This window comes from Microcaecilia unicolor, chromosome 11 (assembly GCF_901765095.1).
Source record: "Microcaecilia unicolor chromosome 11, aMicUni1.1, whole genome shotgun sequence".
Taxonomy (NCBI): domain Eukaryota; kingdom Metazoa; phylum Chordata; class Amphibia; order Gymnophiona; family Siphonopidae; genus Microcaecilia; species Microcaecilia unicolor.
This window is the reverse complement of record NC_044041.1, coordinates 173,664,990-173,686,017: the sequence shown is the minus strand read 5'-3', so window position 1 is coordinate 173,686,017 and position 21,028 is coordinate 173,664,990. Positions and strand designations below refer to the sequence as shown.

The following is a 21,028-nucleotide window of genomic DNA, read 5'->3' as shown; positions in this document are numbered from 1 at the left end:
CATCTGGTCTGGGTTTACAAGATAGTATTTTTAAACAATGTCCATGCCTGATTTAAAGTTCAACCCTTTGTGGCTACTCCTTTTTGATTTTTTTTTTTAACCATTTTCCTCATTTTATTTAGTTGGCCCTTTTGAAAGTTAGCTATTGCTACAGTAGATTTCCTTAGTGTCTATACTCCAGTCATGAGCTCAAATTTGATCACTATTTTCCAAAGGACCCAAAACTGTTACCTCTCACAATAATTCCTGCATTTGTACACCGCTTTGAACTATACACTAGCAGGGGCGTATCTGAAAGTCGGCAGTAGCGGGGGCCTGAGCCAGAGTGAGGGGGTACATTATAGCCCCCCCCCTGCCGCCGCCGCCATTTCCGACCCCCCCGGGCCACCATTGCCAACCCCCCTGCCGCCGTCACCTACCTTTGCTGGCGGGGGACCCCAACCCCCGCCAGCCGAGGTTCACTTCCTCCTGCCGCTTTTAAGTTCTTCTTCATCCTAGGCTCCGTCACTCCGTGCTGTTCAAAGAAGCTGGCGCTGCTACTTCAATCCACTTTTGGAGTCTAATGTCGCTGCACGTTGTACATGCAGGACGCCAGACTCACAGAAACAGATTCTGTGAGTCTGACATCCTGCACGTACAACGTGCAGCAACGTCAGACTCCGAAAGTGGATTGAGGTAGCAGCGCCAGCTTCTTTGAACAGCACGGAGTGACGGAGCCTAGGACGAAGAAGAACTTAAAAGCGGCAGGAGGAAGCGGACCTCGGCTGGCGGGGGTTGGGGTCCCCCGGCAGCAAAGGTACCCATGGCAACGGCGGGGGAGGGTTGGCGGTGGTAGGGGGGTCCAGGGCGAAATCTGCAGGGGCCCAGGCCCCTGTGGCCCCACGCAGATACGCCCCTGTACACTAGTAAAGGCGGTATAGTAAGTCTAAATAAATAAAATAGTTCCCCTTCTTGTCAGTTCTGGACCAGTTTGATCCATGAAGCAGTCATTTATTTCATCTACAAATTTTACCTCCCTAGAATTTCCTGATGTGACATTTATCAATTGAAATCACCCATTATTATACTATTGCCAAATTTGCTACCTTCCCTAATTTCTGTTAACATTTCTTCATCAGTCTGTTTGTTCTGCTGGGGGGGGGGGGGGGGGGGGCGGTAGCATAGCCCTACCAGTATTCTCTTTCCCTTCACACATGGAATTTCTATCAATATGAATTCCATGTAGCTGTTTTCTGCTTAATTTTTATTTTGTTTCACTCAACCCCCCTTCCCCCTCTAATATGATCCACCCTATCACTGTAATATAATTTGTATTAATCGGACAGTGCTGCTAAAAATGCCCAGTTAGCGCCAAAGCTGAAACCGGCTATTTGGGGGGGGGGGGGGGGGGGGGGGTCAGCAGGCGGGGTCGGCTATGTTTTGCGCCAGCTCTGTATACTTGCAAATTCAATGCTAGAGCCCGAACATGGCCCGGCACTAAATTTCCAGGAATAATGCTGGTAACAGTCAGCAAAACACTGATCGCCGCCAGCTGCCTATGGAGCCCCATATTAATAAAGAACACGTACTGTTGGTTTTTCTGAGTGCTTCCACAAGAAAATGAGCTTCCTCCTGGATCCGCTTCTCGATGCTCCTCTTCCCCATCCCAAAATTTCTCAGGGTCATGAGGACGAATCGCCGGAGCTGCTTACTGCGCTCTCCATTGCTGACAGTGATCCCTGTAAAGGAAACCATATGATCTAGCAAGTGCAGTTCGAAAACTTGCATGTTGTGTCATTTCCCATGCCATTTGTGGCAATATTTGCTTGTTTGGGATTTTTTTCGGGCATTTTTCCGTTACAGGAGCAATGTCATTACGAGTATGCACTCTTGCGGGAACAGCACAACAGATGAACCAAGATGAGCAACTGTCTTTCTTCTGGTCCACCTGTTCTCTACCAAGTCTTCCCTTTTTTTCTCAGCCTTCTTTCACTTTTTCATCTTTCTTATTTTTGCCAGGTTTTATATTCCATTTCAAAATTCACTCCCAGTCCCTTTATGTTTTCTTAATTGACCACTTGACATATCCTTCCTTTCATGCTACGGCTTCATTTGCTCCCTCTTTGTAGTAATAAGGCCTATTTCATGGCTTCTTCCCTGCTTATCTTGCTAGTTAACATAATAACATAGTAGATGACGGCAGAAAAAGACCTGCACGGTCCATCCAGTCTGCCCAACAAGATAAACTCACATGTGCCATTTTTTGTGTATGCCTTACCTTGATTTGTACCTGTCTTTTTCAGGGCACAGACCGTATAAGTCTGCCAAGCACTATCCCCGCCTCCCAACCACCCGCCCCGCCTCCCACCACCGGCTCTGGCACAGACCGTATAAGTCTGCCCAGCACTATCCCCACCTCCCAACCACCAGCCCTGCCTCCCACCGCCGGCTAAGCTTCTGGGGATCCCTTCCTTCTGAGGAGGATTCCTTTATGTTTATCCCACACATGTTTGAATTCCGTTACCATTTTCCTCTCCACCACCTCCCGCGGGAGGGCATTCCAAGCATCCACCACTCTCTTTATTATATACCTAATAAACCCAAAGGAGTTGAAGGTGATAGAAAACATATGGGAAACGCAGACATTGATGTGGATAATATCTCAGCAATTTTAGAACAATCCTTGGAAAATGTCACTGAAAGAGCAATAATGATAGTTTCCCTTGTCTTTGAGCAAGATCTGAACTCGATTATGAGATTATATTTTAAGTTTTCTAATTGTCAGTTTGGAGGTGAAAAAATCTGGATCTATCTGGACTTTACTAAAATAACACAACAGAAGAGGAAAGTTTTTCTCTCAATGAAGATGAGAATATTAGAATTAGGAGGATCTTAACCTTAGACTAGTAAGCTCTCTGGGCAAATGACCTTCAGATTTCTGTCCCCTCAATGTTTGTTGTGTTGTAAATCTCATTTATTCATTCATGCTTATGCATGGATTGCTCTCATGCGTTCCGTACACTACATATTCTGTATCTGACTCTCATCTACTTACAACTCCATTGCTCAGTGTTTCAATAATGGAAACAGATATCCTCTCACCATATCCCTGCAGGATGTACTCAGCCAATGGAATTTTGCCTCTGGCACCAAATTCCTCTTTCTTATCCACCAGCGCCTCTTTGAGGACCTGGTACCCGCTCAGCACCACAATTGGTCGAGGACCCAAATGGATCATGTAGATGGAGCCAAACTTCTCCCTAAGCTATCAAAAGAGAACCAAGCAAGATTGAAGCTGTTAGGAAGGAATGGTTGGTTACTAATATGATTCACCAATCAGCTCTGTAAGAACGCTGAACACTATAACTTTTATTTATTTGGCAGTTTTCCATTTCTTTGGACTTACAGCTCCGTCAGAACTGGCTTCTGTTGTGTGACTGAGAGCTTTCATTCTTACTACTAGGGTTTCTTCCTCCCATCAATTGCAGTGATAGTCCTCAGCCAGGGACTAGAACCCATAGCTCCCTCTAGAACTCATATTAACATAGGCTCTGAGTCTTCCATCTATCTTCATGGCAGATGGCACCATTGGAGAATGACTAGTACTCCCTTCTCACAAGGACTGTGCACTAGGAGTGGGCAGTCCCAAAATTTTCATTTAATTTCCCATATCATTTGTTTTGTTTAGTCTTCATTTTCATTTTGGGGAAAATGTCATTAAAAGTGCACCCTCTTTGCAAGTAGGGCATAGAGAGTTACACGGGGGAAAAATGTCACCCATCCCCGCTCATCCCCAATGGAATCTAACCCATACCCACCCATACTCGCTAAGATCCATTCCATCCCCACCCATACCTACAGGAGTTAACTCTATTATTTACTTGTTGTCAGCCCTCTGATGCCTCCAACCCCAATAGCCTTCTGTGGTTTTTCAGATGGTATTCACTATTCTACCAGTGAGTGTTCCAAGCCTCAGTCTCGTGTTTCAGCTGCCTCTCTGGGCATTCCGAGACCCATTCTGGTGCTCCAATTACCTCTCTCAGTGCAATCCACGCCTCGTTCTGGAGTCAGACATTTTGAATCCCATGGCAACTTCTTCCATCCCTGTGGGAATTCCACAATCCCCATTCCCATACAGCTTGCATTATTTGCAAAGAGGGTGCACTCCACATGCATGATGGTTCACACATATGTGCACTATTGGGAAATAATGCTCACTCTTTGAAAATAGTGCACACTATCTGAAAAGAGAGCACACTGTTTACAAATAGTGCATGCTCTTTTCAGCAAATGAAAAAGCCTACAAAATATTGTGGGTTTTTTCTGCTCTTTTTCATTTATCATTTATTGTCACTTACTATACTGCTCTTTTTGAGCACAAATCAGAGAGGTTCACAGAGTAAAAATACTTAAAAGCAATTAAAGGAACTCCAGTTTATTAGTGATATGCAATGATATGGGATATGCCATTGACATTTCCTATGTAAGTCAAATGATACCCCATCCCTACTGTGAAAAACTGTTTCCACAGCATTGCTAGTCAGTTTGGGGGGCAGAAGCCTGGCTCAGGAATCAAAGCCAGGTCTCCTGCATGGCAGTATTTGTCACTATGATTGAGTCACCAGGTAGGCAAATTTTCCAGATTCTTGAGTTTTTGATTCAATCACTGGAGGCCAGAGACGTATCCGTACAAGGTGCATCAGTGGCGTACACACCCCCTGTCAGGATGCAGGATATAAGCAGCATGGTTCAGTGCAAGCATTCCGCTTGGCACTCAGCGCACCTTTTTCCCGTGCTGGTGCTGGAGTCGTGTGGCATGCAATACACACCACCATTATCACCTGCTCTGCTCACTCCCACTGTAGTTCAGAGAGAGTCTGTGTGTGGCGCCGGCAGTAAGGTACTGAATGACTGTGTAGTTGAGGTTATACCTTTCCACCCTCCAAGCACATAATAACATTTATTAAGCACTTTCTAAATTCTTTGTTTATTGTGTTTCTCGACTTCTTTTGTAGAACCGGGTGCAGATGGATATGTTCTAAGATAGATTCACATATTGCATGCCCCTAAATCCTTACAGAACACACTATCTGGGTAAAAAAATAGTTGGAATTGGTCTCGGTAATCTGGGCAGAGTGAGTTTTAATCTGGACAGGGTGAGTTTTAATCTGGACAGGGTAAGTTTATGTAGCCCGGGCAGCTTCACTCTTTCGATCAGGGGAGGGAGAAGAAGCAATTGGGGGAAACCTGAGAGATCTGCGGGAAGAGATCCTTCCATCTCCCTGGTGCCCTCTTGACTGATGCCTTCACACCAGTCTGTGGACTCCCAGACCCAGTCCTCCAAGGGCTGGGACCTGGATTGGATTTTGATTTGATTGGCGATGGAGATCAAGACTCTGGAATTCGTTGCCGGAGAACATGGTACGGGCGGTTAGCTTGACGGAGTTTAAAAAGGGGTTAGATAGATTCCTAAAGGACAAGTCCATAGACCGCTATTAAATGGACTTGGAAAAATTCCGCATTTTTAGGTATAACTTGTCTGGAATGTTTTTACGTTTGGGGAGCGTGCCAGGTGCCCTTGACCTGGATTGGCCACTGTCGGTGACAGGATGCTGGGCTAGATGGACCTTTGGTCTTTCCCAGTATGGCACTACTTATGTACTTATGTACTTATGTAAGTTATCAAATCCTTCCTTATCAAAGTAGATGACAACCAGAGCAGCTATAGGTTGCAATTTTGTTGGAGGATTTTCAATGAGAAAATTGAAACCGGAAAGCAGAACTTTAAGTAGTTGCAACACCAGTCCCTGAAGAAGCCACGTAACGGTGAAACGGTGGCACCGTAGGACATATATTAATGGTCACTTAGGCGTGTTGAGCTACCTGGGAGGACGAGTGGCTGGGACGGTGATGTTTGACGTGGCTAAAGTAGTACGCGTGGGAGGAGGAACGTCACTAGCAGGAACCAAAGAAGAAGGAGGAGGGGTGGGTCGTAATTCAAGCAAGGCAATATTATCCTCAAAAGTAGTTGTACGATTGGGGACAATATGGACCGAGCTACTGATAGGATTGGAAACAGTTGTAGAATACAAAACAGGAGGATCAGTGAGGAAAGGAGTAGTTGCAGAGGTTTCAATAGGATCTGGAGGATTGCCAGTTGAAAAGTCTGTCGTGGCAGATGTGTCTGCCCAGGGGGTGGGATGACTGGTGGCAGCGGGGCTGATCTTTGAGATCGTCTGGGGGGGGCTATATCCAAACGGGCGTGTGATTGTGGTGTACTGTTGGAGTTTTGTGTAAGATGCTGTAGTAGGTGGTGGAGCAGGAGTGGATGCAAATACAGAAGTAGTTGCAAGTATTGCTGGGGTAGTCGCAAGTACTGAAGTAGTTGCAAGTACCGTAGCGTTTCCGGCTGGCAAGGTAACGTTGCCAGTGGGAAAGGCAGTAAGTGTGATCCAAAGGTCAAAGAGGTTACTGTCAGCAGTATAGGGAAACAAGGTAGTGAGAAACAAAACCAAACCTATACACAGTATGATCATGCACACGAGTCCAACAGCAAACAGTCTGGCGGATGGGAAGCAGAAGAAGAGGGTGTACTGATGTAAGAGGGGAGATTAAAAACAGACACAAGCTAAGTGTTGCATTTCTTGGTTTTGGCGCTTTCCTATATTTGAACTGGTTGCAGTCAGAATTGCTATATTTAAAAACTTCACATTGAGCACTTTAAAAAATATTAAAAAGAAGAGTTTAAAAATCCCTATGATAGAAACAAGTCAACGGCTCAGTTCATACCCGTTGAGAACCTGGGACGTGAGGTCCGACAGGTTTCTGAGGGATTCTTTTCATTTATAAAGTATTTTACAGCCATTGAGCCACTTTTTGCAGTGTCATTTTTCTGTCTTGCAATAGTAGTTATCCCCTGGATTCTATTGGCTAATGAGCCAATTACAGCCAATAATTCATTACTAATTGGCACCATTTTGAATTTGTGTGCTCATCTTGCTATGCACTATTCTATAACAATATGTGTCCAGCTCCCATAGGGTGCAACCCAAAAGGGGCGCGGCCATGGGAGAGGCATGGGTGGATCAGTGGGTGCTCCTAAAATTTACACACACTGTTATAGAATACCGTGGATGTGTGCCCAAATTGGGTACTGGGAATTACACATAGTTTCAGCAGGCATTTGGGCATGAAATTGGCACTCAATGCTATTCTATAATGGACACTCATCTTTGACTGCCCATTATAGAATGGCATTGAGTGTCAATGTTTTTTTCAGCGCCGATTTTCGAACGCGGTTTACTGAATTGAGCCCTATATGGACAATTTACGTGGATAGCAACTGAGTATCACTGCTGTCATTATCTGCTCTGCCTCAACCCCAAATCCCACTCAGTTTCAACCCCATAAATTTTGTTCATGTAATAAGTTTGTGGCCAAAATATATATATACACTTAGAAGTCTGCAGAATTCAGACAAAATCACTTATATTGCCTGCACATAGAGGGCAATTCTATAACTGGGCCCCAGAGATTAAACATTAATGACACGTGCTGAGGGCTAATTCTACAATGGCACTGGGGCGCAAAGATTCCATTATAGAATACTAGCTTAAGTTGGTATCAGTGTGCCTACATTTACAGTGCCAGCCCAAGGCAAGATGCCATTCCCCCCAGGCTGAGATGCCATTCCCCACCCTATGCCAAGATGCCTCCCCCTCTTGGGCCGAGATGCTGCCCCCCTTCCTACCTCCAGCCCATTTGTGGCGTTTACCTGTTTTGTCACGTTCCAAACCTGGCAGCGATTCCCATATACTGCCCTGCCGCTGGCACCCACTTCTTCCCTTTCCTGCGGCTGGTTGCCTGAGCCTCTGACAGAACAGGAAGTTGCATCAGAGAGGCAGCCACAGTAAAGAGAAGAGGGGCAGCAGGGCAGCGTATGGAAATCGCTGCTGCTGCCGGGTTTCAAACATGACGAAACAGGTAAATGCCATGAACGGGTGAAGGAAGGAATGGGGAGATGCCACTCTTCGAAGAGTGAGGAGATGCCGCTCCCTGCAGAGTGCCACCTGCTTCAGGTGGCCTAATGGTCGGGGCACCCCTGTACATTGAGTTCTGCCAACTTTTACCTTGTCAATAGTGGGCATAAATGCCCAGCCTAAATGCATTACTTTAGGACCCAAGTCTATATATGGTGCCTGAAAAATCAGCGCCCCAAAAAATTTCGACCTAAGCATATTCTGCAAACCGTGCCTAAATCTAGGCACGGTTTATAGAATACGCCTGGGAGGGGGGTAATAGAATATGCCTAGCGGCCATGATGGCACCTAACTGTAGGAGCATCCACTTACACCAAGTAAAACTTAGTGTAAATACCGGCACCAAAGTTAGGCATGGAGCAGGTGTATTCTCTAACCCTGTGCATAGTTTTTCGGAATGTCCACAATCCGCCCATTCCATGCCCATAGCCACGCCCCCTTTTCAGCACCACACAATAGAATTTACATGCAATGCTTTGCAGAATATGTGTGTAAATTAATGTCAATTAGTGATTATAATTGTTTAACATTCAATTATCAGCACTGATTAGCTTCTTAACCAATTAGGTTATGTGCATTGTTATGAATACGCTTCAATTTCCACGTGGAAATCTTGGCACGATATATAGAATCTAGGGGTTAATGTGTACCTTACATTGTTCTGTAAGTCACACGTGTAAGTGAAACCCCTGCCCATGCTTCACTCATGTGTCCCTTGCATTTAACTGCTGCACAAGTTGTACACTTAAACTGAAGAATAACGCTGAGTGATCTGCTAGCACATACACACGTCAGTGTGCATTCATGCACTTACGTGCTACTGTTTTATAATTTTGCTCTATTACTACCACACTGTGTAATGCCTCATAACTTGCCAATGACCTCTAGAATTGTTGCCATTATTTCCCCAGGAGTGAAAGACCCCCTACCTTTAGCAGAGACCTTAGTAACCTTCTGGCATTCAGTTGAATCAACAAGTTGCCAATTAGCGGAAGTGGTATGGGTCCAGGGGGCAGTCGCAAGTCTTGTCTCTGTCCAGGAACATCTTTCTTCAACGAAAGCAGAATCAAAGTGAAGACACAGACACCTAGGATTATGGTGGTTGCCTCCAGCAGAAACATTTTTGAAGATGATGAGACAGGGCTTTCCACAGTCCTAACAGGTGCTCCTGCTTTAAATCAACTCTTTCTAGACTGACAGTGGCTTCCTTTTAAAAGACAAGATTTAAGATTTGACTAACGGTTGCTCAATTGTATTGTGTAATTTGGTTATACAGTAACCTGGTTAAACATATCATATAAGCTGGTGCTTTTCATTTTGTTGTGTACCTGACTTGTACACAGAGGACAGAACAGTGAACCAGCTATATGTGTATATGAGCCATGTCATCTTTTGTCTGTTCTTTAAGGAGAAGAAAGGGGGTCCGATTACCAGTAAGGTATCAGTGGCCCATAGATTAAGCAAGGCGATATAATTAAATTAATCCAACTTGGATCTACATAATGCAGCCTTTAGAGGACATTATACCTTGGTGTCAGTGGTGTTGGCCGAACTTGAACACCACCCAAAATTATTTTGAGCACAGGGCCAAAAGGTACTTTTCCCTTTTTTATCTGCTGTTCCCTCCGTCAACTTCCTGTATGCATGCATGAAGTTCTTCTCTTTCCTATCCTTTAATCAACCTCTCTCCAGGAGACAGATCTGAAGGGCAAATGCTGGGATATCAAGCCATGAAAGTACCATATTACCCTTTTGAGTCAGTCTAGAACTCTGTGAGCACATGAGCTGAAAGGGAAAGGGCAGCCAAAGCTACCTATGCCCTGGGCACTGTTTAGTCCAGCCTCTCTCCCTCCTTCCTGTCATAAGTACATAAGTCCATAAGTATTGCCATACTGGAAAAGACCAAAGGTCCATCAAGCCCAGCATCCTGTTTCCAACAGTGGCCAATCCAGATCACATGTCCTTGGCAAGATCCCAAAACAGTACAAAACATTTTATACTGCTTATCCCAGAAATAGCGGATTTTCCCCATTTAATAACGGTCTATGGACTTTTCCTTTAGGAAGCCGTCCAAACCTTTTTAAAACTCCACTAAGCTAACCACCTTTACCACATTCTCTGGCAACGAATTCCAGAGTCCTGTAGCCTGTCTCATTCCCTGTTGGCATAGTTTCCCATGTTAGCTCTGGGCTGGTGTCAGGCTAGCCCTTAGGTTTCTCCACCCCTTCTGCTCATATCCAAACTTAAGTTCATTGACCTGCTCAAGAAAAGCATGACGTATGTGTGCAAACACTTCTGGGGGTGAATGAAAATTCAACCTACGTGGGTAGCATGATTATCTCTGAAGTGGGGAAAGCAGGCGAGGCGCAACTAATACTGCCCACTTACACAGGGAGATAAGGTGATTCACCTCAGGGTCAGTCAGTGGCAGTGGAGTTAGAACCTGGCCTGCTTTGTCTCTCACTGCCCTGCCTAGCATCTTCTAAGCCTAGAGACCCATCTCAAATCAGCACTGAGAAAGAAAGAAAAATAAAAGAAGGACCGGGAGAAGGCACAAATAAGCCAGACAATAATACAGCTGTCTCAGGTCTCTTAGGTCTACTCCTTCACGCCATACAATTTAAAACTAATTTTATAACAAAAACGTGACACGGAGTCATTGTGTACACCAGAACCCTAGGAGAAATGCCGCTTTCCACAAAGCACATACAAAAATGTGAAGGGTCATCATGACAATGGGTCACAATAAAAAAATGTTTCATGTGCTACTGGGCAAAAACCATTTGTCCTATACTAAATTTAGTGTGCTTATTCCAAATCCGAAGTCAGAATTGTTGTAACACGTCAGGAAATTTTGTTATGCATAAGTTTGCCCAAATGAATTAAGCACTTGGAAAGCATTGAATAATTTTTTATAGAACAAGTTTTACTCCAACAATTACTTGATGTACATCAAAGTTTTCGTAGTAAACAGTATATGAAAATGTAATGGAATAACAGCATTTCAAAAAAGTCTCGTATTCCAGTTTAAAAGTCTTACTTCAGCAAGGCCCAGTACTGTTAAAAGTACTTCAGGCATCTGCTTTTGCGTTTGTGACCGGTCATTTTTTCCCGTTGCAAAAACCAGCAGTAGTCCCCCATCATATTGGGATTCCAGCGGCCTTGATATCTGTTCTCCATTGTAGAAATGTCTTTATGGAACCTCTCTCCATGTTCGTCACTTACGTGTCCCAAATTGGGTGGGAAAAAGTCAAGATGGGAATGTAAGAAAAGCATTTTCAATGACATTCGGCAGCCAAGTTGTTCATATGCTTTAAGCATGTTGTCTACTAGTTCAGCATAGTTTTCAGCTCGTCTGTTCCCAAGGAAGTTCTGCACTACTAGCACAAATGCATCTCAAGCTGCAAGTTCCAGAGGGTTGAGTTTTGTTCTGAATGTGTCATCATGCATTAGTTTGTTGATTTCGGGGCCAATAAAAATTCCGGCCTTTATTTTAGCCTCAGTTTTCAGTGTACTAAACATCTCCTTCAAATACTGGAAACCATTTCCATCAAGATCAAGTGCAATTACAAAATTTTTTATTAAACCAAGTTTAATGTGAAGTGATTTGTGTTGTACATTGTACCGACCAACTGTGTGCTTGAGAGTGAGAGGCCACTGTCTCATTTTGTAATGATTTTTGTCATCACGACTGTTCCATAGGCACAAGAAACATGTATGCTTCATGTACCCTAACTGTAGGCCAAGCAGCAGCTACCACTTTCAGGTCAGCACAAATATTCCATTTATGTTCAGAGTATTTGATCATTTTCAAAATTAACTCCATAGAATCTGGGTCTCTTTCATTCCAACCCCATGAGCCAATGGAGCAGATGGTTTTTCGTTACCATTGTGCAACAAGACAGCTTTCAAAATCGTTTTGCTAGAGTCTATGAATAGCCTCCATTCATCGGGAACATGTGTACCATCTAACTCCATCATAAGACCATTTACATCAGTACAGAAACAGACATCACTTTCCATTGCATAGTATGTAGCTAACTTGGTATGTCGATGACGAAAGTGTGAAGTTGTGGTGCTTCATTGTAGCAAATTCCATTCCCGAAGTCTAGAAGCTAGCAGTTCTGAATTTTCTTTAGATAATGACAGATCTCTTACCAGATCATCTAAATCTGATTGGCTCAGCAAGTGCGGCTGACCCTCCAGTTGTTCTGGATCAGGAAATACATCATGCCAATCAACATCTTCTTCTTCATCAGGATCAGAAGCGTCAGTTTCAATTGCCGTTCCTGCTGCGGGAGGGGCAGGCACTGGATTCTCTACATCGTGTGGTACTGGTTTAAGAGCAGACTCACAGTCAGGATACACAATTTGTGACTTGTTTCTCTTTGAATATCTGGTGATTTTAGTCATGCAAAAGTAACAGTCTGAATGGTGATTTTTCTGCTCACGCCAAACCATCGGCACTGCAAAAGCCATTCCTTTCCTTTTACCATTCAACTACTGCGTTAGCCCAGAGTAACACACAGTGCAACAAACATGAGGTGCCCAGCTTTTATCTTGATCTCCAATTTAACAGTCAAAGTAATACTTGTAAGCAAGGCGCACTCGCTTTGTCAGATTCTTGCGCTGATCAGTGTATTTGCCACATATGTAGCAGAAATTGTCCGGATCATTAACACATTTGCGTCTATCCATCTTGCCTCATATACTTACTGCTGACATCAGCCAATAGACCTGTCTGACCACATCCGGACAAGTCCGGGCATGTCCGTTGGAATAGTTCCAATATATAATGCATTAATATTATAAGTGAATAGGCTTTGCATGTATAACTTAAAATCTAGACGTGTCAGACAAATTTGGAGTTCATATTTGGAATCGGCGGGTTCAATTTAGTATAAATCACATGTTTTTCTCTCAGTAGCAAAATCATTGTTGCATTGTGGGAGGCTCCAGTGCCGAAGTTGGCTGAAAGAGAAAGTGTGGAATGGGTGGATTGTGGATTGTGACCAACAATTAGCTTGAGCATGAGATTCATGTCCCTGGCCCCTCTTGTCCCCTCAGTGTCTCTCTCCCACTCCCTCCCCCTCCCCACCTGTCCTTGATGCTGCAGCTTGTTCTGCTCCAGGCTCTGGCTGCTATCAATGCAAGACTCTATTTTACATGATGTAAAGAAATTCCAGTGTTGATCCCTAGTACTGGAAAAACAGCGGTCAAGAAGTATTGCATTGGTATTGGTATTAGTATGTCGTTCCCCCCCACCACCCAAGTCTGCCCTCTAAAAGACACAGGAGCTCATGAGCTGGCAGCTATTTCTATATTGCTGGGCTGCAAACCATCGTGCCTTTAAGAAGACAAACACAGAGACAGTAGCATATTTCCAAATTTGGGGTGGACCAACAGGCAAAATGGGTGGTCATGATGCATTTCTTCTCTGCCTCAATCCACTCCTGCTCCACACCCCTCCCTGCCCCCAGTACACCTCCCTCAGCTAAACTTAAAATTTATATACCTTAGCTGATAGAGCTCTCCAACTGAAAACATCCCCCAAAGGCCCCCAGAACTGCCCTCAGCCAAACTCGGTAGTCAGTGCTGCCAAAGCTGGCACCCTGCCTTACTCAGTTCTCGTACATGAACTGAGCACGGGCATGGTGCCAGTGTCGGTAGCTCAGGAATACTGCTGAGCTTGGCTGAGGGTAGTTCTGGGGGCATCTGGAGGATGTTTTCAGCTGGTGTGGTTTGGGGATCCTTGCCAGCTACAGCAAAATGTGCCTAACCATAGCTATGCCCATGCTCAGAAGGGATATACTGTTTGGTTTTGGCATACTGGTGGTTATCAATAGAAATCAAACAAAATAAAACATGGAAAAGAAAATAAGATGATACCTTTTTTATTGGACATAACTTAATACATTTCTTGATTAGCTTTGGAAGATTGCCCTTCTTCGTCATACTGGTGGAAAGGAAGGGATGCTTGATTCACTGAAGGGGCAATCTGTACCACCTAGCCAAGTGCAGAGCTGATAAAAAGAACCATCTTGTGCCTTGAACCCCGATTGCATCTGAACAGCAGTGCTAGACCCATGAAGAAAATCCAAAGTCTGATGGCAGTAACTAAGTGGGGGTGGGGTGGGAAGGGGAGATGAGAAAGATAAGGAGAAAATGGGAGATGAGCAATAAACTACAGAAGGAAAGAAAGTCATCCTTCTCTGAGCTCCAGAGGTGGCCAGCGGTTCTGGGGTTCTGATCTGTCATGCCAGACTACCAAACACCAGAGAATAAATGCGAGAGAATGTGGTGCACCAATATTATAAATCCAGATCCAAGTATGTGTAAGAGAGAATGGGTTTAATAGTTTACTGATGCTGTTCTTCAGTGCTGAAACCAGCAGAATTAAGCGAAGCAAACCAGCTACTGTCTTAAAGCAATGAAGTATGTCATTCCACTGGAGAGGAACAGACATGGTTAACATGACGTTAATGTGTTCAGAGCAGCTTAAGATTGTCTTCATTTTGATACCATTAGTTACATGATTTGGACCATAGGTACAAAACATGTTTCCCAAAATCTCAAACCCAGTTTATTCTTTATCAAGCAGTAAAATATTTTTCCTGTATCCTGAGGCATGACATGGGCTCAGTGTAAATATTCCTACTCCAGGGAAGTCCTGGAGCCTGATAGAAGAGCTCACACTGTGCAAATACAGCACAGGAGAATATCCTGGGCTTATGCCAAGTTATCTAAAGGTAGAAGCTGACTGAAACTGCTTTTTTCAGTTTTGGATGAAACTGTTAACTGAATGTCTAAACCAGTGATTCCCAAACTTTCTCGGGTCACTGTGCCAAGTCTTCCCCCCCCCCCCCCCCCCACAAGGCCCAAGCTCCTGCCTCCAACAGCATTGAGTCCTACCTTTGCTGGCCTCCTTCTTGCTCCCCATTCCATCCAGCCTCTGCCGTCCCTCTCTCAACTTTCATCCAGCCTCTGACCTTCTCTCCCCACTTTCATTCAGTCTCTGCCCTCTCTTGCGCTCCCCCTTTAATCAAGCCTAAGCACCCTCTATTTCTCCCCCCAATCCAGTATCTGCTCCCCCCCCCCCCTACAGACACCCATCCCTGCTGCTGCTGCTTCTCTAGAGCAGCAGCAGTGGCAAAACAAGCTGCAGCCATGCGGGACCGAACTCTCCATACATGCAGCTGGCAGCTGTGCCCTGGAACAGGAAGTGATGTTCAAGGGGGCAGGATCATCAGCCATGTGTATGAAGTATCCAGCCCTATGTGGCTGCAGCTTGTTTTGCTGTTGCTGCTCATCTAGCAGCAGTGGTGGTTCGGCTGGCAGGAGGAGGGAGCAGGAAAATATGTCAGACGGCACCCCTGAGAGTTTGCTGCGGTGCACCAGTACCATGATGCACAGTTTGGGAACCGCTGGTCTAAACACTTTCAGCCAAAACGTATCACCTGGTTTCAGCCAAAGCTGAAATTGGAACCAAAAACTAAAGATTGGTTGTGTGAATGTGAACCAATGCTGTTGCACTTTGATCCAGAGCAGTGTCTGTTAACAAGCACAGCTTTTTTTGAAGGAGTATGTTGATCACCCCTGATTTTTAGTTTTACCCCTGACGCAGCCTGAGGGCGAAACGTGACCATGTCGGGTACTGCTTTTATCTTGGTTTGAATAAATTATTTCTTTGTTTTTATATATGTGTATCGGTCTACTTTTTATAACAGACTTTTATGTAGCAAGTAGACTGTTGCCTTTTTTGTTTTTCTTGATAACTGGGAAACTCATTTTAACAAGGACTTCCCCACACTTCTGGCAAGTTTAGGTTCCCAAGTCAATGCAGATGTAGTTAAATATCCTCTGAGACAGGAACTTTGTGAGAATGTGTTAAAAAATGATGATTATCAGCTTTTTATGCTTACCCAAACTTTGCACAAGTAACAAAAGAAAGTAGCATTGAGATGTTTCCCGTTTTGTATTTAGTTATAAAACTAATTAAGGACAAACATGATATAACAGAAATGAACTTTCTATAGTTGATTATCTAACATGTTAAAATTTACTCTATCACTCAGGAACTCTATGCAATACCATACTGTACTATACTTTACCAAGTATGCACCTTAATGTAATATCATTTGTAACTCTCTACCCGGAAATGGCGATCGCCATTACAGCATAATGTAAGCCATATTGAGCCTGCAAATTGGTGGGAAAATGTGGGATACAAATGCTACAAATAATAATAATAATAATATAGATTCTTACTAAAATAGGGTAAAGGAGTTCAGACACTGGTCTACACAGTGGACATTATATCAGCCTGATGCACAATCCAGAGTAAAAAAGTCCATTGATGTTACTAAATGCAAGGAGTATATGCTCTGAAAAATTGCAATCAAGAGCAATGCATTTCTCAAATTATTTTCTAATAGATAAACGTCATTTCATTGTAATATCATTTCCCTACTAACACTATAAGCTGACCAGTACTTGTGCTTGAAAACAATCACTGCAGTTTACTTGCTCATAAAATCTGTCTTCTGCATCTTCATCATACCCAACAGAGCCTGGAAATTCTTTAGAATCACCAAACTAGTATTCAAGCCAGAATATATATAATAATTTAAATAATGAAAGACTATTTTTTTACCTCCATGCAAAATAGCCTCCATGCACATGGACCTCAGCTAATGAAAACAAACTAAAAGCCGCAGTACCAGTGGCGTAGCCAAGGGTGGGCTTGGGTGGGCCCAGGCCCACCCACTTTGGGTTCAGGCCCACCCAGTAGCAACACATCTATAATGTGGCTGGCAGGGATTCCTAAGCCCCACCAGCCGAAAACTCCCAACAAGTGTCCCTCCTGCATACCTTGTAAGTAGCAGATCTTTGCCTGCAGTGAGCAGTGACATACATACTGTTTGCACCGGCCTCATAGCCTTCCCTCTGATGTATTTCTGTGTAGGCGGAAACAGGAAGTTGCATCAGAGGGAAGGGTGTGGGGCCAACATGAGCAGTGTGTATTATGATGGTGAAAATCTGATATTTAAAAGGTATACGGGAGAGGGGGGATGTTTCAGAGACCATATGGCATGCAGGCGAGAGAAGGAGAGATCAAATCACCTGTGGGACGGGGCGAGGTTCGTCTGCCCACTCATCTTGGGCCCAGGCCCACCCAAAATTGGGTGTCTGGCTACGCCCCTGCGCAGTACTTTTACAATGGCAGACTTTGCAACACATTTGGAGTGACAGCTGATGTCATATCTCCACAGAGAGGCTAAGTCCTAAGGAACTTATCATTCCAAATTTATGGACTTAAATTCCTGCTAAACTTTTGTATCAAAAGCAGCTCTTGCCCATGTCAGCTCTACTCTCAAAATGGCTGCCGTGACCTCTTGTGGCAGTCTTGTGAGATTGCTGTTAGAGGTCATGGCAGCCATTTTGAGAGCAGAGCCAGCATGGGTAGGAGCCACTGCTGGGGATCACTCCTGCCTTGAATACACCATTAGATTACAAGGGATTCTAAGACAGGTATGAGGGGGGAATCTACAATGAAGGTTGCTCATCGGAGGAGAATAGAGAACTGGTACTAGAGTGCTATACACCCAAGACAGTTCTCCCAGCACCTAGTTGGTGACTTCAGGATCTCTAGTTGGTTTCAGGAAAAAATGTTGCATGATTTTTATTTATTTGGATTTTCAGTAGTAGCTCAAGGTGAGGTACATTCAGGTACACTGGGTATTTCTCTGTCCCTGGAGGGCTCACAATCTAATTTTGTACCTGAGGCAATGGAGGGTTAAGTGACTTGCCCAAGATCATTGTGGCAATGAACAGAAAGAACTATTTGCGGGACAAGTCCTCTTCCAAGCAGTTCCTTTTACTTGGCAAGCCAAAGATGTCATTTCCAGAACTGTCATATGCTGCCATGTCAAAATAGGAGGAATGTTTTAGACAGTAATAGAATATCAATCTATAACGTTCCAGATAAGGTTTATTTTGTCAGGCTGGAAGAGCAGATGGCTACGTAACAAAACAAATAAAAACATTGGCCCAGCTTTAAAAAAACATCAAAGTCCATGAGGTCTGATGAAATAGTAAAGGCCACAGAGCTGTAGCTTCCTTTCCCTGTTGCACTTTAGTACAATAAGGAGTTCATTTTTTAAATAGAAAAATGTCCAAAAGGCGGCACAAACAGCAGATGGATGTTTTTTTTTTTTTTGCCAAAATGTCCAAATCACTATTTTTGAAACACATTTTAAGACATTTTTCTATGCAGATCATCTGTAGTACATCCAAATCACAAGGAGGGTGCAATGGGGGTGGGGGTGGGGGTGGGGGGATTTGGACGTTCCCAACACTTGGATGTTTTTCTGCCATAATGGAAAAAAAGAAAAATGTCCAGGGTTACCATTTAGACGTTTTGGTCTAGACCTGTTTTTATCACGACCAAGGGCCTGATGCCCAAAGCTTACCTTGCTTGCAATGGTTGTAGCCTCTCTAAAGCAAATTTTATTTAGCGTCTAATGCACAAAGGGGTTCTGCATCCCTTTCACTGTTCCCCATAGCAGCTACCGACAACCTTATGCAAATGCATTACAATGAGCCATAAAAAAACCTCCCTGTTGGTCCGGCAGACCCTCTCCTGACCCCTCCCCCCATGACATCCCTTGTGGTCGTGGAACTCTCAACCCCCCCACCACCTAATGACATCCCTAGTGGTCCAGTGTACCTTTTGACCCCCCTCCACCCCCCCAAAAAAGAAATCTCCATTTGTGGCAACTAGGGGGGGGGGGGGGGGTCCAGCCTGGTCTGTCCCAGAACCCCCTAGTCGCCACAAAGCCCAGGTGGTGTAGTGGGATTCCCTTTCATCCTCCAGACCCCTAAAATACCTCCATCCTGCCTCTGGGCCCACCCTTCTCAAAACGGCAGCTCCCAGCCCCTGTCAGGTGCATCCTGGGATGCACTGGGAGAGGCCTAAGCACCATATAAGGTGAGATGTGTACCTGGGACCTTTTATGTGAAGTCCACTGCAGAGTTGGGTATTATTAGGACAGGTATGGAGAACAGGTGTGAGGATGTTATAATGCTGTTGTATTGCTCCATGGTGCAACTGCACCTTGAGTATTTTGTTTAATTCTGGTCGCCGCATCTCAAGAAAGATATAGTAGAATTGGAAAAAATGCAGCGAAGGGCGACGAAAATGATAGCGGGGATGGGACAACTTCCCTATGAAGAAAGACTAAGGAGGCTAGGGATTTTCAGCTTGGAGAAGAGACGGCTGAGGGGAGACATGATAGAGGTATATAAAATAATGAGTGGAGTGGAACAGGTGGATGTGAAGCGTCTGTTCACATTTTCCAAAAATACTAGGACTAGGGGGCATGCGATGAAACTACAGTGTAGTAAATTTAAAACAAATAGGAGAAAAAGTTTCTTCACCCAACGCGTAATTAAACTCTGGAATTCGTTGCCGGAGAATGTAGTGAAGGCGGTTAGCTTGGCAGCGTTTAAAAAGGGGTTGGACGGTTTCCTAAAGGACAAGTCCATAGACCGCTACTAAATGGACTTAGGAAAAATCCACAATTTCGGGAATAACATGTATAAAATGTTTGTACGTTTGGGTAGCTTGCCAGGTGCCCTTGACCTGGATTGGTCGCTGTCGGGGACAGGACGCTGGGCTCGATGGACCTTTGGTCTTTTCCCAGTATGGCATTATTTAAGTACTTATGTCCCCTCAGGTGCCCCACTTCTCTGCTGGGATGTCTGTGTGGCCAGTCTATTAAGAATGCTGACTCCCCTTATGACCCAATGGCTTGGTTTTGTGTGTTTTTCACTTGGATGTGTTTTTTTCTCTCTAAAAATGGTCCATAAAGATAGACGCACTGAGCACAACAACGTCTAGCAAGTGACCATTTTCAAAACAAAAGGACGTTTTTCTGTTTTGAAAATGGCCATGTTCGCTATTGGGTTTTTGGATATTTTTTGCAAAGTGTCCAAAGTCGGATGTAGACGTTGTATCCAAAATGCCCCTCCACATCTCACCATCGGCCATCCTGGCACATTGTGGCTTGATAGCATAGAGTCCAATATTCAAAAAAGGTATTCTCGTATCTTTGAGAGTTACGTTCACAGATTAACCTATTTGAAAACTGAACTAATATTTCACAGACCAATAAATTAATACGTCTTGCCCCATCCTTGGCCACCTTTAAATCTAGACTGAAAACCCACCTCTTTAACATTGCTTTTGACTCGTAACCACTTGTAACCACTCGCCTCCACCTACCCTCCTCCTTCCTGTACACATTAATTGATTAGATTTGCTTACTTTATTTCTTGTCTATTAGATTGTAAGCTCTTTGAGAAGGGACTGTCTTTCTTCTGTTTGTGCAGCGCTGCGTATGCCTTGTAGTGCTATAGAAATGCTAAATAGTAGTAGTAGTAGTCTTTGCAATGGAATTTTCAATAAAAAGATGATCCCAAGTGAAGAACAACAGAGCGGAGCAACAAAAACTGTCATCTCCATTTTTGGTTTTCATGGGATATATCGGGAACAAAAACAAATCTTTTCTTGTTACATCTGTACTCTCCCACTCATGGCAGGCAATGGAGGGTTAAGTGACTTGCCCAAAGTCACAAGCAGCTGCCTGTGCTGGGAATTGAACTCAGTTCTTCAGGCCCAAAGTCTACCACCCTAACCACTAGGCCACTCCTCCACTCTATAAGGTGCTCTCTTTCAGCCCATAACTGTTAAGCTCATAATTTAAGATCAATTTTCAGCTGAAAACCTATGCCCTTAAAAACAAATTTAGGAGTGGAGGAGTAGCCTAGTGGTTATAATACTGAACTGACAACCAGGGAAACTCCATAACAGTTCAAATCCTGCTGCTACATTTGTAATCTTGGGAAGTCACTACTGTCTCAGCTGCAAACTTAGATTTTGAGCCCACCAGGGACAGGGAAATCCCTACTCTACCTGAATGTATCTCACCCTGACCTACTACTGAAAT

The 21,028-nt window shown here is 44.2% G+C and overlaps 1 protein-coding gene and 1 long non-coding RNA gene across 2 annotated transcripts in view; both read right to left on the bottom strand.

Annotated features, from left to right (window-relative positions):
• Positions 1 to 9,236, bottom strand: part of LOC115480419 (cytochrome P450 2A4-like) — a 45,970-nt gene extending 36,734 nt beyond the window's left edge. The window contains exons 1-3 of the mRNA XM_030219088.1: positions 8,948 to 9,236; positions 3,082 to 3,244; positions 1,569 to 1,718 (exon numbers count right to left, since the gene is read on the bottom strand). Of these exons, the coding sequence (XP_030074948.1) occupies positions 1,569 to 1,718; positions 3,082 to 3,244; positions 8,948 to 9,139 (505 nt within the window). The 5' untranslated portion in view covers positions 9,140 to 9,236. The remainder of the gene's footprint in view (positions 1 to 1,568; positions 1,719 to 3,081; positions 3,245 to 8,947) is intronic.
• A 5,720-nt stretch (positions 9,237 to 14,956) lies between these two features.
• LOC115479759 lies at positions 14,957 to 20,316 on the bottom strand. Its single transcript, XR_003943754.1, has 3 exons — positions 20,305 to 20,316; positions 16,314 to 16,317; positions 14,957 to 15,033 (listed from the first exon to the last, which is right to left on the bottom strand). It is a non-coding gene; the product is annotated as an uncharacterized LOC115479759 (long non-coding RNA).
• Between the last annotated feature and the right edge of the window lie 712 nt (positions 20,317 to 21,028).